Here is a 27,951-nt window from a genome sequence, read left to right as displayed (position 1 = left end):
TTCCCTACTTCTGGAAGTAGCGCAGGCTTCGTTTGCAAGGAACTCTGGAAACAGGTCCTAGGCTAATCATAAGACAGTAGATGGGCAGGTAGGTCTCCGCCCAGTGAAACGAATCATAAGAATTGTGCAGTAAGTGATTTCGTGACCTGCTCTGCCAGTTCTGGGTAGGTAATAATCTACAAGTTCATGAATATGAGAGAAGATGGGGAGAGCAGTCTGGGTTCAGAGAGACTCGTCCCACCCACGAAATGTGAGGTGAAGTGATGTAAATACGAGAACTCATGGAAATGCTTCACTAAATCGGATGTATCAGATCTTAATGATAATAATAATATGTCCGCTTTGATCCCGATGGGTGAAGAATCTGAGGCAGTCTTTTGAGGCAGTCTTTGTCACTGGTCGGGACACACACAGTATTCCAATGGACACAAACTGCATGTGTAAGAGTACGATACAACGGGGACTCGACATCCACAGACATCCTGAGAGAGCATGGGTACGTCTTACACAGGTATTTAAGATGTTACATCGACTGGCCGAGTTCAGCTGCTGAACACATGGTAGGAGGGAAGGTGAGGGGTGAAACGAACACACACGTCACCATGTCAGGTAATTCTATATACAATTGTCTTGCATTATGTGTGATACTGACTGAATGACATGGACGAGAGGGGATCACACTCAAGTGTTGGGGAGGACTCATCTCTCCCACCACTGAGGGTCAGGCTCCTCATTCACTGGCACGTCCCTCGCGTGGTGGGTGTTGAGGGAGGAGGAGAACCACTTGGAGATGAATCGTACAGAAATGTCCCCTGGATCTTACGTCAGTGTTGGGAGGAAGATAATGGACGTCGACATTGTATTTCTCATGGTTTGCTTATTGTATTTAAAATGAATACATCTGACCACTCCTCAAGGCTGCTTCTTTGTCTTCCTACAACCTTTTCTTTTCTTTTTTTTTCTATCGAGATCTTAATGATTTCTTTAAAGAGGTCTTGAGACATTAACCAGACTCTACCTCTGACCTTTCTCTCTTCCTCTTGTAAAGGTTGCCTATCAACCTCCAGTGCGAGGGACGTACACCGAGATGAGGAACTGGTCCTCTGTCTTTACCCTCCGGGCGTAGTCAGCGGGAATGTCGTATACATACCCAATCTTTTCCCCGGGTAGATTCATATCGACCTGCGGTGCCTTCGATCTTCTTAATGGGATTTTAAGGATCCTTCACATCTCAGGGTTTGCTTCAACTTGATATATATATCATCACTAAATGATATTCTCTTGTCTTGGTGATCGAGTACTTCATCTTGGCTCTCATTCTTTGCGTGATTCCGTAGAGAACTTCCTCTCATTCTTTCTTGCTCTCTTACTTTCTTTCTTCTCTTTTTTTCCTCAAGTGTTCATAGAAGTCGAGGACTTCACTCTGAGATTCTGAAGGAATTCAATGCTATTGAGAATGTTATCAAATGCTTCGTTCTTCACGTCCACGTCACTCGCGAATGTTATCAAATGCTTTGTTCTTCACGTCCACGTCACTCGCTGAATTCTGGTTCCGAAGACAAGAGTATGCCGAAGACTTCGCCATGTGGCCTCAGAAATGCCCCCTGGATGATGAAGTCTTTACGGCATCGTCCTCTCGACGGTCGACAGGTCGATCGGTAATAGGAGGAACGGCATTACGTCTGGCGGGGTCTGAGAGGTGAGGTGGGACAACCGTTTTGTGAGGATGGAGATGAGGTACAACACTCGAGGTCTGAGGTCGGTCAGAGGTCGGCGTGGGTCGCTGACCAGTGTAAACATACTCGTCCCAACCACTCAGTGTAGCTCAAGTGTCTCAGGTGATCTCGCTCTTCTTCTCTCCTCCTCTCCTCGGTTTCTAAGATCGTCGAGAACGAGAAATATGAAGAAAGGACACTGGGAGATTCCCGTGTCACTGAGGGGAGGTGAAAACAACCTCCTTTTGTACCCAGACTGAACGGCCTCCACTGCCTCGACCGAGTCTGTGAGACACACACACACACACACACACACACACACACACACATTGCTGTACCACTGAAACTTGTATCCTCCCCTGTCACTTACGTTGGCGGCTGACAATTTTTATTAGGATCTGACGCGTGTTATTCTCGAGGGGAGGAGTTTGGGTGGGAACACGATCTTCCCGGAGGCGGGCGATGATGACAGACCATCGTCAACCATCACGATTAGCGCTGGAGTGAACATAAGGCGCGAAAGTTACCTTAAAAAGAAAAAGGTGATGCGACCTAGTTCGGTCTCGTGGTACCCGTCCCTAATTTTCTAGGTTGTTGGACGTGATGGCACGGTGGTATAAACCTTTCGTCTTTCCGGGCCACTGGGGAAAGTCAGAAAGGAGATGGTAAGGACAAGCAATCTTCCACTACATTGAATCCTGCTAAATGGAGTCGTGACGACCAGAGGAAAGCACCGGATTCTAGTTTATGGGATCGACGGTTCGCCGGATCCTCGTCTCGATGTCTATAAACGACAGGGAATTTTCCTCTATAAACGACAGGGAATTTTCCTCCCGACGAGACGTAAAGCATCGTATACTAGCTCGCTATAGTGAAGAACCCTGACAGCCAATGGTAGATGAAGTCGTCCGCTTCGATGCCTTCTTATTTTGTGTCTACCGATTTCTTTTTCGCCATATTATTTAGTTCTTCCATAAAAGTCCCTCTGGGTCGTTCCTTTTTCGTTGGCTGTGGCCCCACATCGACAGCTATTATGGTCCATCCTAGCAACCAACATCCTAGCAACCAACGTCCACTGCGCCCCACTCCACACACACACACACACACACACACACACACACACACACAGGAACCAAATATCTAGCAATCGTCGACGTCAAAATAGAGATAATAAGACGGTTTGCTGAAGTCAGGTGTCTGTTCATTATGAGCTGAGGGACACAGTCGTGGACACAACCATAGTCATCATCAACTCCAGGCCGTTAAACATGGACTAAAAAAAAGAATGTGTCTAGGGAAAAGAAGAGGTCTTTTTAAAGGAAAAAAAAATATCCACCTTCCTAACGAGAGGCAAGGTCGTGGTAGTTCGGGCAGATATGAGAAGGTAAGAAAAAGAAAATAATCCAGATCTTAATATGTGTGGGAAAAGATCTGTGGCTCAACACATCTGGGAGATGCTCAGTGGAGTACCTCACTGGGTGGATACCGGTAAACTCATCAGTTCCTTCAGATTAACCTGGTTAGCACATGCCCTCCTAGAGCTTCCTCGTTCATGTCATAACATTCCCTGTACGTCTTACACTGCCCTGTTGTTCCCTACACTGTACCATTCCCCACCTTGACATACATGGACTACTTTGACAGTGTTGCACTGGTGTTGACGACTTGCCACAGCGTCAGGGGAGTGGGCATCAGGTGTTCTGACCGTGTTTACACTCGTGTTCATGACCTGCTGACAAGTTCTCTTGGGGTTATGTACCTCTGTCAATAGCCCAGTCGCCCGCATCACAGTATCCTGAAGGAGGGGAGTTGTTCATTTCTCGCCCGTCCTCAGCTTCCGTTGCGTTTAAGGGTATATGTTAGTGAGGGTAGCTGAGGAGAGCGGATGAGGAGGAGCCATGCAATGGTTCCTGTACGGTGGACTCACTTTCAGACGAGCATCGAGACGGAATATTGGGTGGGTGGTTGCCAGGGCCTGTGGTAGGCAAGTGCCGCCTTCGTCTGGTGTGGGGCTCGCTGTCGGCACCAGCAGTAGGGAACCAGAGGGCTGTAGCTGGTGTATCACTGGTGTAGTACATCTACGTAGATGACCATCCCGGCAATTCTACATCATTTACGAATGACCAGCTCCCTGGTGTTGGTGCCGAGAGTGAACCCCAGACCAGACCAGAGGTGGCACTTTGCGTTCGTCAGCCCGCCCCTCTGAGGCTCATGTATAAGTCACCTCAGTGTATAGGAACCATTGCTCAGCTCCTCCTCACCGCTGTCGTCAGCTGTTCTCCGTAACATTTGCCCTCAGACACGAGGCAAGATGACGACGGGGGAGCATTTGAAAAAAAAAAAAAACTGCTTCCCTTCAGGACTTTGGCGATTCTGTGAATCAAGCGACTGTGTTATTGACGAGGGTACATACCCTGAGGGGGAACCTGTCACCTTGTCTATTCTCCAACCCTGCTTAACACAGAGGAAGCAGCAGGTCACTCATTGTTACTGTTCCCGGAGCTGGCGTACATTTTTGTCGGGTATATCAAACACCAATTCATTTACAGCAATTTATTTACAATCACAGTAGTATTCGTAAACAAATATATTTACAGTATATACATGTATTACTCCTGTGGAAAAGTATTTAGTGATGAGAGAATTTCTAACCCAGAATGTTGGATGTGGACCGTTAACATAACAAAACTAATGTTAGCCTATTTTGGATACAGCAATGTATTCACCATTAACACATGAATACTTTATACAAACATTACATATATATATATATATATATATATATATATATATATATATATATATATATATATATATATATATATATATATATATATATTCATTTATTTGTGTTCATACTTTTATACTTGTGGGTTTATCTATCTATTCATTCATTAATCATTATATTGTTTCTCCGGACAGGAACAAACCTGGCTAAACTAGGAGACAGTCCCTCGTTAACAATTAGTGGACGTATGAACCAGTCGAGTGTATCACAAAATTCTTCCTTCTTTTTCCGGACGTTCCATAAAAGACAAAAGGGAAAAAAATACATCAACCAAGACTCGTCCTCGTCCTCCTCCTCCTACTCGTCGTCGTCATCTTCTTCTGCCTGCAGACCAACCCTAGCCAGACACCCAGCTAGCTCCTGACCATACCTGGCAATGTGCAGGAGTCGACTTCGAAGTGGCGAGACGCACCTCCTGATCAAGAACCTCTCCTCCCACCTGCTGTTAACCTGCTCACTTCACATTCCGTGTACCATGATGTCATTACGCTGCACAGGCCTCACTTAATTGGTACTAAACCTACATTTACAATCGCACGGAGTACATTTGCAGGTCAATTATCATACAATTACGTTCACGTTCCCCAAGGTTGGCAAAGCTGTATGTGTAACTTGCTGGTTATCATTCTTTTTTCTTTTAAATAGTCTCTTAAAAGGCTTTTCAACCCCACAAGACCGCACATGGTTCTCCCTTGTCCTGCTGTGATGTTGTGGATCTCTTCTATACAGCTTTATTTACGTGATATAGACGCAATGTGATGGACGAGAGTTCGTCAGCATAAAGAACCATACACAACTGGTTACTAAATGACTTCAGAGGCGTGAGGAGGTCCTAGGGAGGACTCTCGCCATAGACCTTCCAAACTGCAGCCACACACACACACACACACACACACACTCATGCCACGCATACCTAAGAGCAGGAACATACGACTGCGTTAAGGAGGAGTATCATTGCCTTGGGGACTGTCGCAGAAGTCCTCCTAGTGGAGCACGCTGCTGGCGGCTCTTCGATCGGCAATTCCGAACTTCCAAACGAAGTTGGATTACAAGGATAACTACTAAACCACTTAACAAGGCGTTACCGTGATCACTCTTGACGTACTGTATGGTATGCTTGGGATCAGTTTCTTAACACAATCCCAAAATAAAAGTGTACGTAATACTACTACTACTACTACTACTACTACTACTACTAATAATAATAATAATAATAATAATAATAGAATAATGATAATAATAATGATATTAGAATAATGATAATAATAAAAATAGTGATCATAGAGATAATGATAATAACAAATATAATAATAATAATAATAATAATTATAATAATAACAATAATAATAATGATAATAATTTTCTTATGCACAACTTCTGTCTTTGGGAAGCAGCGTCAGGAGCAGACGAACAAAGGCCTCATATGCACACACCCACTCTCTAATAGCAACGTATAATGTACCGAAACCAAAACCCACCATCCTAACCAACGTATGCCTCTCACCCTCCTGAATGTTAGGACACCGATACCCCAAAAGTTTTTCATTCCATCCTTACAGTTCCTTCTTGGTTTCTACCTCTTCTTTCCTCCGTTATTTTTGATAAGCAGATCCTCTCAGTCAGTCTTTCTTCACTCATCCTCTCCATTTCACCAAACCCCGGTCAGGTCTCTTGATCACACACCGCGCATACAAGGACACACCTAATGCGACGAACCTGCTTGATGCCACACACTCTCCTCAGGCATTTTATTTCCTGCGTGACCAACTTCTGCTGTCTCTTGGCATCCACGGCCCAAGAGTCTCATTCAAAGTATCCTTTTCGGGTCTGCCACACCTTCAAACATACCCATCTTTGTCCTGACAGACCGGAGACACCTTTTACACACTCCTCAGTGCCCCTCCCAGGTAACTTACCCCATCCCTTCCCCTTCCATCGTATGACTTCTTTCAGCTTCCCTCTACCCACCTACTCTCTGTTCTATCCTCTGCCAATTGGACTTCAAGATGCCTTCCTGTAGGATCTCTCTTTTCAAACTTAACCTGTCGCCACTAGGTCTTGATTCCCTTAACTGTACCCCATTACCTATCCTGCATTCACATTCAATCTCGAACTTCCTGCCTCCCTTTCATTCACAGCTACGAGCACCTTCAGCTTTCAAAGGGACAGACGACCGCACTGTAACTTTACCGACACAGCTGAAGCGCGTTTTGCTTCAGCATTATAAATTTGCATAAGTATCGGGAAGGCTTTTATAAGCTAAGCGACTAGTACATTTTTCAAAAGACGAGAAAACCGATATTTTCCATCAGTCAGTATTACACAGGATAGACTCTGTCAGGAAGACTGGGGTCCTGACGGAGAGTATACTGCTGGTATACTGTCTGTCAAGTCCTGTTGACAATGATAACTGGAAAAATACAGAAAGGCTACAGTCAGGTACAGGAACAAAGGATGAGAAGGGAAAGATAATGATGCTGTGGCGTGCAGTAACGAGAGAGAGAGAGAGAGAGAGAGAGAGAGAGAGAGAGAGAGAGAGAGAGAGAGAGAGAGAGAGAGAGAGAGAGAGAGAGAGAGAGAGAGGTGAAGAGAATGGATAAGCAAGTACACACACACACACACACACACACACACACACAGAAGGAATGTGGACTATTAACGATACATCAAATGACGAAAAATCTACCCAGTCGTATTGAATGCCGAAAGAAAAAAAATGATATATAACGAATATATCTTTCTATCATATAAAAGAAATGATGAAACGGACTTAGACTAACGTTGTCTACCCTATCGCATATATATATAAAAAAAAAATCCGTACAGCATTTCAGTTATTAATTGTGCAATATCGATTGTGAACCTGGTAAAACTAAAGTTTAATTTCATGTAAATTATCACTAAAACTATACGTCTTTAGCTTAGAATCTCCCAAGCAATTGACCCAAGTCGAATTTCTACAGCGATATAACCAATGTCCTATCCCTCGTTTCGTTCACTGAACCACTGTTTACTACCTTGCTCACACGTGCTGATTAAAGTTCAGATATTCCGCTCTCGAACAAGGAAGCAATGCACTCAAAGACATTATTATGACCCAAGGACAGTGCTTTACAAACCCTCTGAACCAAGGAGAGTGCCTTACAGACCTTACAAATTAAGGTGGGTTATCCCCGGATCTTGTGAGCCATGGAAAGTGCCCTCCAGTCATTGCTAAATCAAGGCAAGTGCCCTCAGGACCTTGCAAACCAAGAATAGTGCTCTACGGAGAGTGCCTTCGGACCTTGCGAACCAAAGTGAGTACCTTACAGACCTTACAAAGAGTAAGAAGAGTACCCAAAGACCTTACGAACAAATCTCCTTGACCTTTCAAACAAAGGAGGGTATCCATTTGACCCTACGAACACAGGAGAGTATGCATCTGACCTTACGAACAAAGAAGGGTATCCATCTGACCTTACCAACACAGGAGAGTATCCACCTGACCTTACGAACAAAGAAGGGTATCCATTTGACCCTACGAACACAGGAGAGTATCCATCTGACCTTACGAACACAGGAGAGCATCCACCTGACCTTACCAGCAAAGGAGGGTATCCAGCTGACCTTACGAACACAGGAGAGTATCCACCTGACCTTAAGAACACAGGAGAGTATCCACCTGACCTTAAGAGCAGAGGCGAATACCCTCCTACCTTATGAACCAGAGTGGCCTACAGACGTTACAATCCAAGCAGAGTGCCATCCACACGTAGGTTGCTTAGTGATCAGTGTTGAGTATCAATATCCTGTGACCACCGACAAGAGGAGGCTGCTGGTGCTGCTGCTGCCGGCCCCATCCGCCGCTGGAAGGCGTCACCTCACCGCCAGGACCGTCCTTAGGGGGTAAGGAAGGTTATTCGAGGAGTTCCACTCACGCCAGGGCTGTACGAGGTCGTGGGAGTAGTAGTACCACGTACGTCCGCAGAAGGGGCGTGACCGTCGTGGGAGAAGTGGAGAAGCGCCACATAGGTCACGACTGTCCTCAGGGAGCAGAAGGTCGCAGGAGTGTAGCCCAGCGCGCCAGAGGCAGTCCATCATCACGGTCGCGAGAGGACAGCCACATGATGCAAGCCTGGATACTTGACCAAGGTCGCAACGGAGTTGCCGCGAACGCCTGGACCATCCAAGTCACAGAGGTCGCAAAGGGGGGGTCTTGCCAACTCGCGCCAGAAACGGTTCTTATCAAAGCCACGAAGTTCTCCAGTACACTGCACGTCAGGAGTGTCCACCAAGGTCACAGATTGCGTCGCAAGAGGCCTCGTTGGCATGGGATGAAAACCAATCTGGTCCCGCAGTTCATGGTATTCTTGTACCCGACTCCAAACGAGTGCCTCTCATCCCACGTCGAAGGAAAAATCACTCTAAGGTTATAACATCTGGAGATTAGCGGCTGCTGCCTGCTGGCTGACGTGGGCAGGAGTGTGTGGCGCGAGGGAGGAGGTCTGTATGAGGGAGGAGGTCTGTGTGAAGCTTAGAAAATGTAATTAATGATATTGATTTAGGATATTGATGACCTGGTGTGTATGACCAGTAGAGTGGAGACGATGGTAGGGGAGGGTCTGGGTGTGATGAGGTCTGGATGATGCTGGTGTCCATCATGCTATAGTTATGTCTATCATACCAGCGTCGATCAAACTTTTCCACTCATGCTAGTGTCGTTCATATTTGTGCCACTCATACTAGTGTCGATCATACGTGTGCTATTCATGCTAGTCTCGATCATACGAGCGTCGATCATACTTGTCCCGATCATGCGTGTGTCACTCATACTAGTATCGATCATACTTGTGCCACTCATACTAGTGCCAATCATACGTGTGCCACTCATAATAGTGTCAATCATAAGTGTCACTCATACTAGTGTCGATCATACCTGTGCCACTCATACTAGTGCCGATCATACTTGTGCCACTCATACTAGTGCCGATCATACGTGTGCCACTCATACTAGTGTCGATCACACCTGTGTCATTCATACGAGTGTCGATCATACTTGTGCCATTCCCACTAGCGTTAATCATACTCATGCCATTCATACGATCACGCCTCCGTCAATCAAACAAGTGTCACTCACACTCGTCCGGTCACAACAGTTACCAGTCTTAGCTATCAAGACAAGTGTCCTCCACTCTCCTCCCATGAACCTATCAATGTGAACATAAAACATACACGACCGTAATCTAAGTCAAATTCAAAGCACAGATACCTCCGACGATCGTCATCCTCGAGACTAGGATCAATTCTGTACTGAGAGAGTTCGTCTCTCTCTTTGTCCCGTGAGCAAGAAATTCATCACCATATCTATATGCATGCGAACCATGATGCCCCTGAAATGTCTGGTGACCTTTGGTATCTTAAAAAGGTCCACTTCTACGTCATGCCATGACTACAAGATAGGGAAGATAAGGTCACCTGTCATGACTACATGATAGGGAAGGGAAGGGTCACCTGTCATGACTACAAGATAGGGAAGATGAGGGTCACCTGTCACGACTACAAGATAGGGAAGATAAGGGCCACCTGTCATGGCTACAAGATAGGGAAGATAAGGGCCATCTGTCATGACTACAAGTTAGGGAAGATAAGGGTCACCTGTCACGGATACAAGATAGGGAAGGTAAGGGCCACCTGTCATGACTACAAGATAGGGAAGATAAGGGCCACCTGTCATGACTACAAGATAGGGAAGATAAGGGCCACCTGTCATGACTACAAGATAGGGAAGATAAGGGCCACCTGTCATGACTACAAGATGGGGAAGATAAGGGCCACCTGTCATGACTACAAGATAGGGAAGATAAGGGCCACCTGTCATGACTACAAGATAGGGAAGATAAGGGTCACTTGTTATCTTCACCACGGGCGGATGGACTGATCTGATATCGCTCCATGTATCACTCGAATATAAGGTGATAAAACAAGTTAAACTTCGCCATGAGATTCTGCTTTGGAATGATTGCGTTTCTAATATGGGATCCGCTGCTGCTCGTCTCACCGGAAGAACGGTGAAATATTCCAGTGATTACTGATGGCTGACGGAAACACTTGAGGGTGAGGAAGGACCAGAGAGGCTTGGTCTCTGGGGACTACAGCCATCGACCAATACACTAAAAAATTACACACAAGAAGTAAACATCATACCTAAACAAATTTCCAATTTCTATGAAGTGTTTTCTTTGTTTTCTATAGTTTAATAAATGAATTATAAAGGTGCCAAGTAACCATATCTATCAGGGAAATGTGGCACGTTTAACATACAAAGATTGAGATATCAGAGGAGATATTGATGACATTCTTAATCATATCATATTCCTGAACATATCACAAACGTGGTGTCCGAGGCAAGGAGTTCACATGACAGCCTGGCATGCAGAGTGAAGCAGGTTGGAAGATCTTGGGTCTTGGCCACTCAGAAGATCTTGGGTCCTGGATATTCAGAAGATCTTGGGTCCTGGATATTCAGAAGATCTTCTATCCTGGCTATTCAGAAGATCTTGGGTCCTGGATATTCAGAAGATCTTGGATCCTGGCTATTCAGAAGATCTTGGATCCTGGCTATCCAGAATATCTTGGGTCCTGGATATTTAGAAGATCTTGGGTCCTGGCCATTCAGAAGATCTTGGATCCTGGTTATTCAGAAGATCTTTGGTCCTGGCCATTCAGAAGATCTTGGATCCTGGCCATTTAGAAGATCTTGGATCCTGGCTATTCAGAAGATCTTGGGTCCTGACCATTCAGAAGATCTTGGATCCTGGCCATTCAGAAGATCTTGGATCCTGGCTATTCAGAAGATCTTGGGTCCTGACCATTCAGAAGATCTTGGATCCTGGCCATTCAGAAGATCTTGGATCCTGACTATTCAGAAGATCTTGGGTCCTGGCCATTCAGAAGATCTTGGATCCTGACTATTCAGAAGATCTTGGGTCCTGGCCATTCAGAAGATCTTGGGTCCTGGCCATTCAGAAGATCTTTGGTCTTGGCCATTCAGAAGATCTTGGGTCCTGGATATTCAGAAGATCTTGGATCCTGGCTATTCAGAAGATCTTGGGTCCTTGCCATTCAGAAGATCTTGGGTCCTGGCCATTCAGAAGATCTTGGATCCTGGCCATTCAGAAGATCTTCGGTCCTGGCCATTCAGAAAATCTTCGGTCCTGGCCATTCAGAAAATCTTCGGTCCTGGCCATTCAAGTCAGGTCAAAGGGCCGTCAGTATGACAGCGAACCCATGCCAAGTGGAACACTGGCAGACTCACCCATCAACACCATCGAGGACAGGTCGCTCCTGGTGAGCCAAAGTACAAATCGTCCAAGAAGAGGGGAAATACCCTCAATACCCTCACCCTTTCCCTCGCGATATAATGCGCATATCGTTCTTCTACTTGCGATATAATGCGCATATCGTTCATCTACTTGCGACATAATGCGCATATCGTTCTTCTACTTGCGATATAATGCGCATATCGTTCTTCTACTTGCGATATAATGCGCATATCGTTCTTCTACTTGCGATATAATGCGCATATCGTTCTTCTACTTGCGATATAATGCGCATATCGTTCTTCTACTTGCGGTACGGGCAGCTGTAGACACTTGCCTCTTTTACGACAAAGAAACTGACTTACAAATGACGCCTTCAGTCGATGACATCAGCAGCGCCGGGGTCAAACAGAGATGTTCCCCCCGCTCTGTAAAACCCCGAGAAGAACCGATCGAAATACACCTCATTACCCTGGCCGACAACACACACACACACACACACACACACACTATTCTGTATAGCCTCCTGGTGACGAAGTCTATCCCTCACGCACTGGTAGCATCACATTGAGCGTCTCCGATCGCGGTGTTGGCCAGGCGAGAGCTATATGATAATTCGTGTATCAAGTCATTTCTATACGCCTTTTGATATCACAGACCAATGTATGTACCCACATTACGTGACATGTCTTGCTGTACCTGTGGTGGATACATGAACTGTTGTATTCTGTAACGATAACATAATAAAACTCCGTAGATTCTTCAGGTGAACTCCGTGACTTACGGGGGTTACAGAAACAGTTCTCCAACTCTCACACAAGATCCGGTTTGAAGATTAGATGCAGCAGCGTCTCATGTACGACTGGCACACTGGGGATCCTTACATCAACGGCGAAGATGACAATGATCCTAACGTATGAAGAGAGTGAGTGTGTGTGTGTGTGTGTGTGTGTGAAAGTCCACACACCCGCGACCCAGGCGCTCGGAGATGAGGAGAATGTCTTTGTGAATAAGGAGCGAGTTAAAGCAGAGCAGCTGACGACGCAACATTATTCTGAAGAATGACCTAATAATAGTCATCTTCATATTACTAGGGAAAAAAAACACTATGAAAAAACAGAACTAGAGGGAAAAATAAAATGATTTTTGAAAGGCCTCAAACTAGGATGGGAAGAAGGTGCACATAATGAATGTGAACAGTATAATATATAACCTGTTTAACAAACTTATCTGAGCAGTTTGATGTAAAACCATCTGTGTTATGGTATTTTGTCACCAATAAGGGCGTGTACCACTCACCATACCATATATATATATATATATATATATATATATATATATATATATATATATATATATGTACATAAAGAAGTATCGCGACTTCATATACACCGATCGCCAGCCTCCTTCACCCCTGCCCACATTTTCTATACAGCTTCACCTCTAAGGGGGACTAGTCTGGTAATGACGCTAAATCATAAGGGAAAAAAAGAAAACATAAAACAGTATCTCACACGGCAATTCTTGTGAAAGTGAAATGATCCATTTCTATGATTCTTTCACGTGAATGGATAACAACAGGTCAAATTCACAACACTCCACATGGCTGGTGTTGTTATCATACTTGCAAGTTACTTTTCACGATGGTTTCTGGAAGAATTTTTGGGTCTTGCAGAGATAGAGAGAGGACGTGACATTCACACATTTCCACAATCATTTCTCAAGTATATATACATTTGTGCAAATATATATATATATATATATATATATATATATATATATATATATATATATATATATATATATATATATATATATTGGAAAGGATCACAACTGAGCGCGTGATCAGGTATATTCTGTGACTCCACGGGCGAATTGAAACGCGGTAAGTTCCCAAGTGCACTTTCCTGTAATGATCACATCGTAGTCACTTGTTTACCAAATGGCGTCCTAGGTACGTCTCTTCGTGGTATATCAACTGACTGTTATATTCTTTTTTTGTGTCTACCCTGATGATGTGGTTATTACACGAAAGTGCACTTGGGAACTTATCGTGTTTTATTTCCCCGTGGACTCATATATATATATATATATATATATATATATATATATATATATATATATATATATATATATATATGCATTTACATGAATAAGAGCTCTCCATAAGAACCTTCAAGCATGGAGAAAGCAAAAAAAAAAAAAAAAATAGAACTCTGAATAGAAGAATATAACATTCTACACAGATCTCGCACACTGACTTACATTACGGCGTACCTAGGGCAAAAAAAAAAAAAAAAAATATAAGAGGGAGGAAGGTGGAGTTGAACACCCTAGGTCAAAACACGACAGGTATCCGGTCGTCTTCTCCAGCACGACCGCGCGCCCCAGCGTGAGGAGAGTGCGTGGTGGAATTGTCGTTTTCTGTGGCTTCTCGCCTCCACCTCCAGCGACGAGAGGACACTCCCGTGAGGCGTAAGTCTGTGTGTGTGTGTGTGTGTGGACAATAAGATTTGAACACACACAACTGGGTTCATGCACTCAAGCGATATACGAAGAGCTTTTACTGGAAGCTTCATATAAACACGGTGAGACGCCCCAGTATTATCATTAAAGAAAAGAAAGTAAAATGCCATTTTGTTATTCTCTTCTAAACGAAAACTGGTAACACCTTATGTATGTTTGTGTATATATATATATATATATATATATATATATATATATATATATATATATATATATATATATATATATATATATATATATATATATATATTTGTTCCATGTGAAAAACGACAAAATTACAGAGTAACTCGTCTCCTGGGGGCACTGTGTTCCCCCCATCTGTGTTCCTCATTTTCTTGACACTTTCTAAGTTCACAGACGGTTCTTTTGTTTGATTTTCAACTTGGTTTTTCTCCTCAGATTTCACACAGTTCTGCTGTATTTGCAGCACAGCTTACAGGAAACACCGAGAGGCTGTTCACGTACCAGTACTTTAAGCTTCGGGTCTCCCATGTGTTCCCCCAGCACACGTCCCTTACTTAAACGACATGGATGAGGGGGGAAGGGGGTTAGTTAGTTCCTAGCGGGGCAGGCGCAGCAGGTGTAATGCATCCCTTAGCCACTCCGGAGACAAGACCTGAAGGAGTATCTCATGTGGCGTAGGAGCAGCAGCAGCAACAGCAGCAGCAGCAGCGGTGGCAGAAGGTCCAGTCTGCACCAGACTGCTCGCGCCCCCTTCCTCCGCCCGCTCGTGGACCAAGGGCATAAGTAGTGGCGTCTTCTGTCTAGTGTGACAGGAGCAGCAGGAGGAGTCCTGACGCCACCAGCGTGAGGACGACGGAGGCTGTCGTCGAACAACCTGGAATGAGAGGGACATGCATGTCATATTCCAGCAACTACCTCCAACACCCCCCCGCCATTCTATTCACCCTCTCTCCCCAACACTACTCCCCCAACTCTGGTCTCCTACAGCTCCCTTCACTATTTTTCCCTTCCGTTTCCCTAGTCCTTCCTACCGCACCCTTCTATTCACCTCTACCACATCTCCTTCGTCCCCTCTACTGCATCTCCATAGTCTTCCCTACCACACGTTTCCAGTTCCTCCCACCGCATCTCCCTAGTTCCCCCCTACCACACTTTTCTTGTTCCCGTTACCACACATCTCCAGCTCCCTAAACTCATCTCCTTAAATCCTCTAAAACACACCCTTATTTTTCCCTCCCACACCCCCCCTAGTTCAACGCAACACATCTCCCTAGTTCCACCCATTACACCATCCTGTTTCCCCCCCTACCAAACCTCTTAAACTTCCCCCTTGCCATATCTCCCTCATTCTCCTTGCCACACCCCCATAATTCTTCTTACCACACCTCCCTACTCCCGGCATCTCTACCTTCCACAACAACACCATCCATATCACCCACCCTCTTCTTTCTTACCACACTTTTGCCCCTTCCTCCTATCATCCACAGTTACCTCCATCCACCATACACTCATCCCTGTGTCCAGCTTCTGTCGGACCAAGTCTTCCTCCTTCCACTGCCGCCCATAACCCCTCCTTCACACCACTAGGGGTTCCATCCAATCGGCAGCGACTCCTGCCGGAGCCGTTCACCCGAGTTCGATCATCGTTCCCCCCACACACACTTTCTCTTCCCTCCAACATTCGGTACGGCCCCGCCCCTGCAGTCACCCTTCCACTCTGTGTTTACCCATTTGTATTTACCTATTTGTGTAGTATGGAGAGAGAGAGAGCTCTCCACTCGTATTGCCCCATCTCTTGACCTTTCTATAACATCAAATAGCCTTTCATAGCTTTGTAGACTGCCGCCATGTGTGTGTGTGTGTGTGTGTGTGTGTGTGTGTGTGTGTGTGTGTGTGTGTCCTCACTTTACCGGCATCACTCTCATCTTGGCCAGTGTATAGCCAACTTTTGGTTAGCTTCACAACCAGCTCGGCCAGCATGACCTGATCAGCCACATGAACATCCAAAGCAACTTTTAAAATGGCCTGATCAGCTACATGACGGGTTAACCCAACTTGATATATGGCCTGATCACCTACATAATTGACTGACCACAAACTTTCTGATTCGCCCGGCAAGCCTCTTCATTGGGCTGACCAGTCCCTCAGTTGGCCTGGCCAGCCAACAAGCCTCCCAGACCAGTTCACCACTCTAGTCAGTACCATCCCACTTGGCTGGTCAGTCGGGCTACTGAACTACCCCTTCATCCCACGGTTTCTGGTTCATCAAGCCAGCCCGTCACCCACCCTGGCACCCTAGCCAGAAGCAGCACATCACCGTCAGCTGCCACAAGCAGGTCCTCCTTAGGCGATCCAACAGCAGGACGTCCACCACCGAACTTCTCATCTCGGCCGTTCTCCCTCACCTACCAGGACCAGCCTACTACACCCAGCGACTCCGAATGATAGTCGAGCCTGCTAAACGAACACCACCTGAGTTAGTAGGAACCCACCTGGACTCATCCGAGTACTCAGCCTGGGTAGCAGGACCAACAGTGACTCACCCTCGTCACCAGGGCCGCGCCGCCGCCCCACCTGAGTCTCTACTCAACACCCACCTTGGTCGCCAGCAGCTCGGCCCTCCATGATAGAGGCGTGGTAGGGCACGTCGCCGGAGAGGAGAGTCTCGCTACTCTCCCAGTACAGGTTGAGGATGGACGCCGTGCACTTGACGTTGGCGTAGCCCCGGCGGAGCAGTCTCGGACGCAGCGGGAAGCGGAGACCCAGGACCGCCGTCTCGAGGCCAGTCGCCAGGTCCTCCAGGGGAGGGTAGTGGACGAGCCAAGTCGAGTCGGCCTGACGGGAGGAGAGGAATGGTTTACGGTGAGTGAGAGACAGAGAGAGATGTGAGGTTAATACGACAGGACAGAACCCATCTTGAAATAATTCCTACCACGTCAAGTCCAGATAAGACCAGAGCAAGTCTTCACATTCGTTAATACTGATCCACATAAACTCATCTATCATTGTAACTTGAAATGAATGAATGCACGACTGGTTCACACATGCAATATACTTTCACATTAGGAATATGATGAGGTGCCCATACAGAGATCTTCACTATCACACAATATAGAGTGATTAAGTTACATCTAACGTGAGTAATCACCTACACACTGAGGTCTGGTAAATATAAACTAACTCTGTGACCTCTTGCAATCCCCTTTGGCGCTACCGCTCCCGGGTTAGACACAGGGCGCCGTTTGGCAAACCAGTCGGCGATGGCTGTAAACACTGCAGAACTGACCTGTTCGTCATTGACGTAGAAGGTGAGGCTGGCGGGTGGCTGGGAGTGGGCCGAGGAGCAGTTGAGGCTCACCTCCTCGTGTATGCGATAACTCTCCTGGACGCCAGTGATCTTGGGCTTCTCGTCCGGCAAGTCTGTGTGGCCAGGAGGGGACGAGCGGCGGGCGGGTCACCAGCGCGTGCCACCGTGCGTGAATCAGTCAGTCAAGGTGCGGGGGGGTGGAGGAAAATGGGTACGTTAGCGCGCGAGCATACGAGAGGCGTTAGAAAAGTTCATTAATGAGAGTAAACGGAGGAAATACGAAGTTTATATTAGAGAAACTGGGAAGGAACGGGAACTTTCTTAAAAGTAAACAACGGAAATGGAACGTGACAACGAGAGGGTCAGCGAAACGAGACCAATGGTTGGGGGATAGATCTCGAGAGTGAGGTAGAGGGGAAAAAATGCTGATGACATGCGAGTCTGGACATGACCACAGTTGGCTGAGATCTGTCCAGCTGACGTTAAGTGTTAGATGAAACTACACCAAAAACTATGAGGTCACACACTATAGATATATCACACCAACGCATCTGAGCAACATAAATATACAGGAGCTCTTTCTTGAAAGGGTCCTAAAGATACTCCAGGACACCTTTTCCAGAAACTCCTGCAGCTCCAAGACTGTGCTACTTCCACTAATATATAAACACACTACACACCCACACACACACACACACACACACACACACACACACATATATATATATATATATATATATATATATATATATATATATATATATATATATATATATATATATATATATATATATACACACACACATATATAAAACCAGGAGGTTACACCGCAAGGGAAAGCCACCTATGCTGAGGATGTAACATTGTGAGTACAGTCACCTCAAGAAAGGGGTGCACAATTCCCTGCAAACAGAAGTAGCGCAACCTTGGGCTGCAACAGTGCTTACGGAGACGTCCTGAGTAATACCACGACTGTTTCATGGAAACTGTCATGGGAGGAACAATGTGGCTCCAGAAGTTGTAGACGATGTGTGGATCAGGTGTTTGCGTTAAAGAATGTGTGTAAGAAATATACAGACGGATTTGTCTGTGGAATTTATGGATCTGGAGAAAGCATATGACAAGGTTGGGGTTGATAGAGATGCCTCGTAGAGGGTCTTTCGAATATAGGGTGGAGGAGAAAAGATGCTTGAAGCAGTGGGAAGTTTTCATCAAAGGTGTGTGGCATGGGTGCGAGTAGGAAGAGAGGAAACTGAGTGGTTTCAAGTGATGGTCGGTCTGCGGGAAGGGTGTATGATGTTACTATGACTGTTCGTTTGTGGATGGGGATGGTGAGGGAGGTAAAAGCAAGTCTTGGAGAGGGAAGGACCTGCGGAGTGAGTCACTTGCTTGCTAAGGACACAGCACTAGTGGCAGCTAGAGAATGAGTGTGACCGAATGTGGCCTTTCTTTCTGTGTTCCTGGAGCTACCTCGGTAACGCAGGAAAGGGCATCAAGCAAGATAATGTGTGTGTGTGTGTGTGTGTGTGTGTGTGTGTGTGTGTGTGTGTGTGTGATCGGTGCACTACACATACTCACCCACGACAGTCATGGTGGCCACTCTGGACTCGGTGTGGAAGGCTGGGGCTTCAGCGGACACCTCGCACCGGAAGACACCAGCTGCCCCGAGCCTGACGTCCTGTATCCTGACGCGGCCCCTGTGGGACTCCGCCGTGTTCACCGTCAGCGGATCCCCCTTCACCGGGAAGGTCTTGACTTGGGGGCTCTCGGCGGGTGTCCACCGGTAGAACTCGTCCAGGCCCAGGTACCACTTGAGGGCGTAGATGCTCTCGCCCTCGTCCACGAACTGACACTCCAGCCAACCGCCCTCTCCGACCGCCACGGGCGTCGGCACGTCCACCTTCGTGATGTGGAGGCCACGGGCGATGTCTGAGGGAGGTGGGGTGGAGCGAGACGGGTCATGTATGGGTGATGCTATAGCATTATAACCTCCAACTGAGGGAGGGATGTGCCAGACACAAATATCACTAACACAGACAGTGACAGCCAACACGTTGTAGGAGAGACGAGGGAAAGAGAATGACACCGTAAATGTTATGATTATAATCAAGTAATAACTTAAACTTACAACAAAGGAGTAATATACTTACAAGGGTTAATATACACGCGGACAATATCTTTGGATGGACACAATATATAGCTGGACATAAACAAGGTCAAGACAAGCGAGAAGGTGAGGGGGAAAAGGTATTTACATGAGGCTGGGAGAAAGATCACTCACCACCAGGTCCTCTCCTGGTCGAGGTTGTACTCTTGACTTCCTAAGTTGAGTGCCAGCCTCCATGACATCTTTGTCTGGGGGATGCCACCATGTCGTCGGCGGGCAGCCCAGAATTATAGAGTGGCTCTCCAACGATGAGTGGTATCACCAGATCGAGTGAGGAGGTAACGGTGGGGTCATAACACGGTTAGGGAAGCATAGAAGGAGCGAAGAGACGGAAAGAGGGGATGGTGGGTGGAGTGGAGTGGAGGATTTCGAAAGACACCACTGGTCGTGTGGGACGGGAAGAGGAGATGAAGATGGAATAAATGGCCAGCCTAACAGGTCATAACATAAAACATAAGTCACTGTTGGACCATCATAGGTTACTGTTTAAAGGTATAGGATGATATCTTTACTGTTTAAGGTAATATGTTGAACAACCCTATGATACATTTAAGAGTATGATTTACAGTAACATGTCACGTTTAAGATCATATGTTAGACAATCACATGTTATTACCAGACAAATGCATGTTACTGTGAGGCAAAGGTATGTTGACATTAGACCATTTACATAACAAAATCGGGCACTGATGGTCAAATTGGTTTCAGGCAAAAGTCTATCTATTTGCTTTGTGATCAACTGTCTCATTTCTGTCTGTCGCATCAAGCCTGTAAGGGCAATGCAGTCTGTAGCATATACATCTTGAGCGGTATTCTGTGGTGGAATTATGTGCGGTGATGGAACTGAGAGATGGATACGGAAACACGTCACAACAACAGCATTGCTTTATTGAGTAAAGTTCTGAAGGTGAAGTAGCTCATGGACGAAGCTCTACTGGCGTTGCAGGAGTGTGGTAGGTTGGAGGTTCAACTGAGTTGGGGCGAGATGAAGGAGACAGACTTGGCAGGAGTCTCGCGATGCTGGCGGAGGTGCATGATTTGCAGCAGGAGCCCATGGGAGAAGTGCGCGGCTGCCGGGTTCTACGTGGAACTCCTGCAGAAGGGGTGTGTTGCGCGCGCCGCAGTTCCCGGAGTGAGTGGCAACAGCCGTTTTCTGCTTGAGTTGCGGGCTTGACGGTTGGTCCCATCGTTACAGCGGCTTCTCGCGACGGGCGGGAGGCGATGACCTGAGCGAGTCCTGCCGTCGGGGATGAGGCGTCATAGGGAAACCTACCGGAAAGACGAATCGTCAGGACTCACGTGAAGGACTTGTTGTACTGACGGAGGAGGTGCCCTAAGGGTGGCTTGAATGTGGAGTCACCGACGACCGCCTTCAGCGATGGCCAAGTATACAAGAGGCAGGGAGGTCAAGTCAAGGAGCGACCTGCGAGAAGCCATGAAGGGCGAGGGTGGCTGGCATGTTGGGTAGGGGGGCGCAAGCCGCAAGCTATGGCCTCATTCTATGCTGCCGGGCTACGTGAGGTTAGACACTCCGTGGAAGACTTGACTCGCCCCTCCCAGCGGGAGGTCACGTCAGCTGCTCAATGAGATAATTACGGCGAAAGCTCGACTCATGTCGCCATCCACACTTACGACACACCGTGGCCAGATGAACGGTTCGTAAGAAACTCCCTCCCACGTGGGGAGGATTCGTGGTTTCGCATTCGTGACCTCTTGTTAACCTTCACGAATGAGATGGAGCCAGGTAGAAATACAAGGCACCAGGACAAAATCTTGAGAGGAGGTCGAATTAATTGGATCAACTTTCCCGACGTCCTGCCTCTCAACGTACACCTCAGGCTGAGGGTGTAAAAACACCCTGAGGTCATCTCAGGCCTGTATGGCGTAACTGGTCCTAATCAAGACTGCATACTCACAAGGAAGTAACGAACGAAGCATGATCGCTGCTGCTTTAATCAGATCATCTGAATCGAATTGATGATGACGTTTCACAAAACATTAGTTTTCATACGTGTCCACTCTAACACACAAACACACACACACAGACACACACACGCACGGATGGGACCGCACGCGTGTGAAACTCCCTTAACTATACAGCAAAAAGAGATACTTACAAATAGTTAAAAATTACACCCATATACACATGGTATACTGAAGGCCTATTTAGCCAGAGGACACGTTCCCACCACAGCCTTCATGAGGAACGTACTCGACCAGAAAACCTAAACATGGCTTCACAATCGTACATGAGTTACGCACAACGCCATCACTGTACGCATCCTGCTGGATGAGCCACGGGAAGAAAATGCGTATAACAAACTCAAGACGTGTAACCTGTATACGTTTTCTAAAGGCTTCAGACTGTGGTAATGACGTAATTCAAACCTGTTTAAAATCCCGACCTTCCTGAAGGTAGTGTGGAAATTATATATTTTCTTTTTTTCTTATGGAAATCAAGCATAAAAGTTCCTCTCCATACATTCGCAGTTCAGTGGAAAGATGATTTGCGTATGGCACTGAACTGTTAACTTTAATATACAGAGGAAGACTCATAGGCGAGGGGGTCCTGGGTAAACACAGGCGCCACAGCCAATTTTGCCGTCTCTCGAGATAGCACACACACACACACACACACACACACACACACACACACACACACACACACACACACACACACACACAAAAGAAATAATCTTATCTCCTCTATAGACATCAACCTCTGTAAATATGACACTCCTATCTCTTATCAGCGTTAAGCCCAAAGAGCCATATAGAGAGGTCAAAGGAGGAGGAGGAGGAGGAGGAGGAGGAGGAGGAGGAGGAGGGGGAAGAGGAGGAGGAGAAGAAGAAGAAGGACTGGCCACAGCGGATCATTCTGATAATCAGATAACGAAAAATATCTTTTCACTTTTGTACTAACTATTTTTTTTTGGGGGGGTGTGGGGGGTGTTTCTGAGCCACGACCTCTGTCACGGGGTAGAGGAAAAATAAGTTTGCATCCCCAACACGAACTTTCAACATCCGTTGGCCTGAAAACTTACACACAGTTGCCACGGCAAGTCGAAAGTCGATGCTGGCGGCCTTAACTCTCGGGCAGGGAGCTACAGGTGAGTTGTGTGTGTCCAGTGGTAATAATGGCCTCACACAACAGCCACGCACTCCACACACTTTCTGCCGGCCGCATCGATGGGTGCTCGTACCTCGCCACTTGCCAATTTAGAGATATGACGATGTTCTGAGGGTAACGAGTATGAGTGTGTGTGTGTGTGTGTGTGTGTGTGTGTTATGGAAGCTCTAAGAGGACTTGTGGATCATGTAGACTGCTCTGTTATCATTTAAGACATCAATTTCAGGAGGGATGTGTACAAACGTAAGTAGGATGGAGCGTCATCCATCTAGAGCAATAACCAAAAATATTGACGTTCATGGAGTGAGTATAAAGAGAGCATCGGGGAGTTGGAAATACGTTTTATATGCGGTAGGAAACTACATCATTAATACAGGACCATGCGTGTGTCTCTTATCAATGTTGATATATGACGTACTTTCCATGAAGGAGTCAAGTAGGGAAAAAAAAACATACATACTTTTAAACTTAATCAATGACGTGGTCTGTGGCCTAAATAATGTATCCGTCTTACTCTCTCTCTAAAGATCCTGGAAAGTTTGGTTAACTAAATAATGTTGTACCCCGCGTCTCTCTCTCTCTCTCTCTCTCTCTCTCTCTCTCTCTCTCTCTCTCTCTCTCTCTCTCTCTCTCTCTCTCTCTCCCTGAAGGTCCTAAAGTTAACTTTACTCCAACCCTGGCTGGGCCTCGCTAACTTTAGCTAAGATCTGACCGTCCTGTGCATAAAAGACTCTCTCCTTGTATTTCACGTGGGACCCGCCCAGACCAGCAGGAAGTATACAGCGGACACCATCGACCAAACACGTCCGTCCGCACAGCCAACTCACCTCTGGATGGTATGAGATCGCCTGTCCAAACATCGAGCTATAGGGGATCAGATTCTCCCCTTAAGCCCATCCAGCGGATGATAAACACGATCCGATTCCCTCTCCTCCGATAGATGATTACATCCCCCAGCACGACTATATGTATGTCTCTGGTAACGCCGCTAATTTATCATTCCTTTTTTCTTTTTTCAAATCTCGCGATGGTCGTCGGGTCGTATAACCTCAAGTCCCTGCGGGCTGAAGGAGAGGGACATACCGACGTTCTGCAAGTCGGTGCCGCTCGCCTGGTGCACCAAGCCGGTCGGAGGGTGAGGAGGCGAGAGGGTGAGGAGGAAGGTACACAACAGGAGAGATGGTGAGGAGGAGAGAGGGTGAGGAGGGAGGTACACAACAGGAGAGAGAGGGTGAGGAGAGAGGGTGAGGAGAGAGGGTGAGGAGGAAGGTACACAACAGGAGAGAGAGGGTGAGGAGAGAGGGTGAGGAGAGAGGGTGAGGAGGGAGGTACACAACAGGAGAGTGAGGGTGAGGAGGAGAGAGGGTGAGGAGGGAGGTACACAACAGGAGAGAGGGTGAGGAGGGAGGTACACAACAGGAGAGAGAGGGTGAGGAGGGAGGTAGACAACAGGAGAGAGAGGGTGAGGAGGAGAGAGGGTGAGGAGGGAGGTACACAACAGGAGAGAGAGGGTGAGGAGGGAGGTACACAACAGGAGAGAGAGAGGGTGAGGAGGAGGGAGGAAGGTACACAACAGGAGAGATGGTGAGGAGGAGAGAGGGTGAGGAGGGAGGTACACAACAGGAGAGAGAGGGTGAGGAGAGAGGGTGAGGAGAGAGGGTGAGGAGGAAGGTACACAACAGGAGAGAGAGGGTGAGGAGAGAGGGTGAGGAGAGAGGGTGAGGAGGGAGGTACACAACAGGAGAGTGAGGGTGAGGAGGAGAGAGGGTGAGGAGGGAGGTACACAACAGGAGAGAGGGTGAGGAGGGAGGTACACAACAGGAGAGAGAGGGTGAGGAGGGAGGTAGACAACAGGAGAGAGAGGGTGAGGAGGAGAGAGGGTGAGGAGGGAGGTACACAACAGGAGAGAGAGGGTGAGGAGGGAGGTACACAACAGGAGAGAGAGAGGGTGAGGAGGAGGGAGGGAGGTACACAACAGGAGAGAGAGGGTGAGGAGGGAGGTACACAACAGGAGAGAGAGGGTGAGGAGGAGAGAGGGTGAGGAGGGAGGTACACAACAGGAGAGAGAGGGTGAGGAGGGAGGTACACAACAGGAGAGAGAGGGTGAGGAGGGAGGTACACAACAGGAGAGAGAGGGTGAGGAGGGAGGTACACAACAGGAGAGAGAGAGGGTGAGGAGGAGGGAGGGAGGTACACAACAGGAGAGAGAGGGTGAGGAGGGAGGTACACAACAGGAGAGAGAGGGTGAGGAGGGAGGTACACAACAGGAGAGAGAGAGGGTGAGGAGGGAGGTACACAACAGGAGAGAGAGAGGGTGAGGAGGAGGGAGGGAGGTACACAACAGGAGAGAGAGGGTGAGGAGGGAGGTACACAACAGGAGAGAGGGTGAGGAGGGAGGTACACAACAGGAGAGAGAGAGGGTGAGGAGGGAGGTACACAACAGGAGAGAGAGAGGGTGAGGAGGAGGGAGGGAGGTACACAACAGGAGAGAGAGGGTGAGGAGGGAGGTACACAACAGGAGAGAGGGTGAGGAGGGAGGTACACAACAGGAGAGAGAGAGGGTGAGGAGGAGGGAGGGAGGTACACAACACACGTCAGCCTCGGACGACTGTAATTAGGAAACTTAGATGCCGAACAATCTGGATTAATGACCGGCTTAAGATGGCCTAACGAGGTGATTCCCTCTATCCCCTCCCCCTCTACTCCCACCCCCATTCGTTCGTTCGGGTGCTTCTGGGAACACGAGGGCTGATGATGGGGGACAACGTGCGGGGTAATTAAGGCAATGCTTGGGATGGTTAGGTTAACGTGACGTTTTTCCTTCTTAAGTGTGGTTGGTATTGGTGGCTCACGGGAGCGTGGTACTGGCGGCTCACGGGGGCGTGGTACTGGCGGCTCACGGGGACGTGGTACTGGTGGCTCACGGGGGCGTGGTACTGGTGGCTCACGGGGACGTGGTACTGGTGGCTCACGGGGGCGTGGTACTGGTGGCTCACGGGGGCGTGGTATTGGTGGCTCACGGGAGCGTGGTACTGGTGGTTCTCGGGGGCGTGGTACTGGTGGTTCTCGGGGACGTGGTACTGGCGGCTCACGGGGGCGTGGTACTGGCGGCTCACGGGGACGTGTACTGGCGGCTCACGGGGACGTGTACTGGCGGCTCACGGGGGCATGGTACTGGCGGCTCACGGGGGCATGGTACTGGCGGCTCACGGGGGCTCCTGCACAGAACGTGATGGACCACGGGTCCTCTCGTGCTACACCTGACGATCGCATAAGGACTTGGACAGGCCAAACAACCTGGCGGGGAGGTTCTGCACCTCGGGCATGCAGCAGGAGATCGAAGCCCCCTTTCTTCGGCACGGTATGAACCACAAGCAGGAGATCGAAGCCCCCCTTTCTTCGGCACGGTATGAACCACAAGCAGGAGATCGAAGCCCCCCTTTCTTCGGCACGGTATGAACCACAAGCAGGAGATCGAAGCCCCCCTTCTTCGGCACGGTATGAACCACAAGCAGGAGATCGAAGCCCCCTTTCTTCGGCACGGTATGAACCACAAGCAGGAGATCGAAGCCCCCTTTCTTCGGCACAGTATGAACCACAAGCAGGAGATCGAAGCCCCCCTTTCTTCGGCACAGTATGAACCACAAGCAGGAGATCGAAGCCCCCTTTCTTCGGCACAGTATGAACCACAAGCAGGAGATCGAAGCCCCCTTTCTTCGGCACGGTATGAACCACAAGCAAGAGATCGAAGCCACCTTCTTCGGCACGGCATGAACCACAAGCAGGAGATCGAAGCCCCCCTTCTTCGGCACGGTATGAACCACAAGCAGGAGATCGAAGCCCCCCCTTTCTTCGGTACGGTATGAACCACAAGCAGGAGATCGAAGCCCCCCCTTTCTTCGGTACGGTATGAACCACAAGCAGGAGATCGAAGACCCCTTTTTCTTCGGCACGGTATGAACCACAAGCAGGAGATCGAAGACCCCTTTTTCTTCGGCACGGTATGAACCACAAGCAGGATGATCGACAAGTCCCCCCTTCTGTGCAGCATGAACCTGAATCCTCCCTTTGATATCCTCGGGCAGGTCAAAGTCTAAAGCTAAAAGAGGAAGAGAAAAAAGAAAAAAAGGTACAACTCCCGTGATAAAAGTCAGATGAAAGTTTAATCTGATCGTTACAACAGGGAACACCAGGAGGAGGAGGGAGGAGGAGCGGGGGGATGATGTAGAGATAATCCAGAAGCGAATTAACAGATTTTCGTTCGAACCTTAAGCAGCCGTTGCAGCTAAGTCACCTGGGATATCAGGGTGACCTTTGTAGATAATGGACGTATAGCGATTACCATCAAAATCCCACATCTTTTTTTTTTAGATACGTTTTGTACTGCGTTCACTACAGCAATGTGACGTACCTTCGTCATGGTTTAAGACTACAGTTTACCGATGGCACTGGCTTCAGTAACACGCTGTACTATTTTTGAACTAGATTAAATACCATCGTTCATTTTCTTTTCATTTTTTTTTTCTTTTGGTACGAGACAAAGTCACATCAAGAACTTCACCGTCCGTCGACCACGAACTCAGCGACGACCACACCAGGTAACGAGCGTCTGGCATGTCAATGAAGGCTTTCCAGGGGTTATTGTTTCCTGCTATTCTTAGCGTAGCTTCCCGTGAACCAGGTCTCGTGCCAGACACTGCAGAGTCATCAGCTGGTATTTTTCTTACAGTATCCGACGACGTGGCAAGATCCGAGACACGATATAGGATTAGGGTAATAATGGTACCTACCCACCTACCTACCTACCTAGAGTTCCGTGTCAATCTAACGATCCATACCTTTCCAGCATTCCGTATCTATCCACTGTTCTATACCCATCCAGTGTTCTGTATCTATCCGGTGTTCAAAATCGAAATCTCGTTACAGCTTTTACAAAGTACTCCGTAAACACAGCCCGCGTAATTTAATAGCGAGTCTTTGATTCAGACGTTCTTATGCCATATCTATCCAGTGCCTTGTTTCTATGGTGTTCCATATCTTCCAACACTGGAAGAAG

The 27,951-nt window shown here is 47.6% G+C and overlaps 1 protein-coding gene and 1 long non-coding RNA gene across 2 annotated transcripts in view; both read right to left on the bottom strand.

The window, feature by feature from the left end:
* Positions 1-4,253: 4,253 nt before the first annotated feature.
* On the bottom strand, positions 4,254-11,044 carry LOC139750792 (uncharacterized). The gene is made up of 2 exons (XR_011713225.1): positions 8,170-11,044; positions 4,254-8,139 (listed from the first exon to the last, which is right to left on the bottom strand). It is a non-coding gene; the product is annotated as an uncharacterized lncRNA (long non-coding RNA).
* A 155-nt stretch (positions 11,045-11,199) lies between these two features.
* The window catches only part of LOC139750791 (uncharacterized), a 115,016-nt gene continuing 98,264 nt past the window's right edge, over positions 11,200-27,951 (bottom strand). The window contains exons 2-5 of the mRNA XM_071665538.1: positions 19,177-19,527; positions 17,578-17,711; positions 16,889-17,126; positions 11,200-15,165 (exon numbers count right to left, since the gene is read on the bottom strand). Coding sequence (XP_071521639.1) covers positions 15,092-15,165; positions 16,889-17,126; positions 17,578-17,711; positions 19,177-19,527 — 797 coding nt within the window. The 3' untranslated portion in view covers positions 11,200-15,091. The remainder of the gene's footprint in view (positions 15,166-16,888; positions 17,127-17,577; positions 17,712-19,176; positions 19,528-27,951) is intronic.

The sequence above is a fragment of the Panulirus ornatus genome, chromosome 10, assembly GCF_036320965.1.
Source record: "Panulirus ornatus isolate Po-2019 chromosome 10, ASM3632096v1, whole genome shotgun sequence".
Classification (NCBI taxonomy): domain Eukaryota; kingdom Metazoa; phylum Arthropoda; class Malacostraca; order Decapoda; family Palinuridae; genus Panulirus; species Panulirus ornatus.
This window is presented reverse-complemented; position numbering and strand designations above follow the sequence as displayed.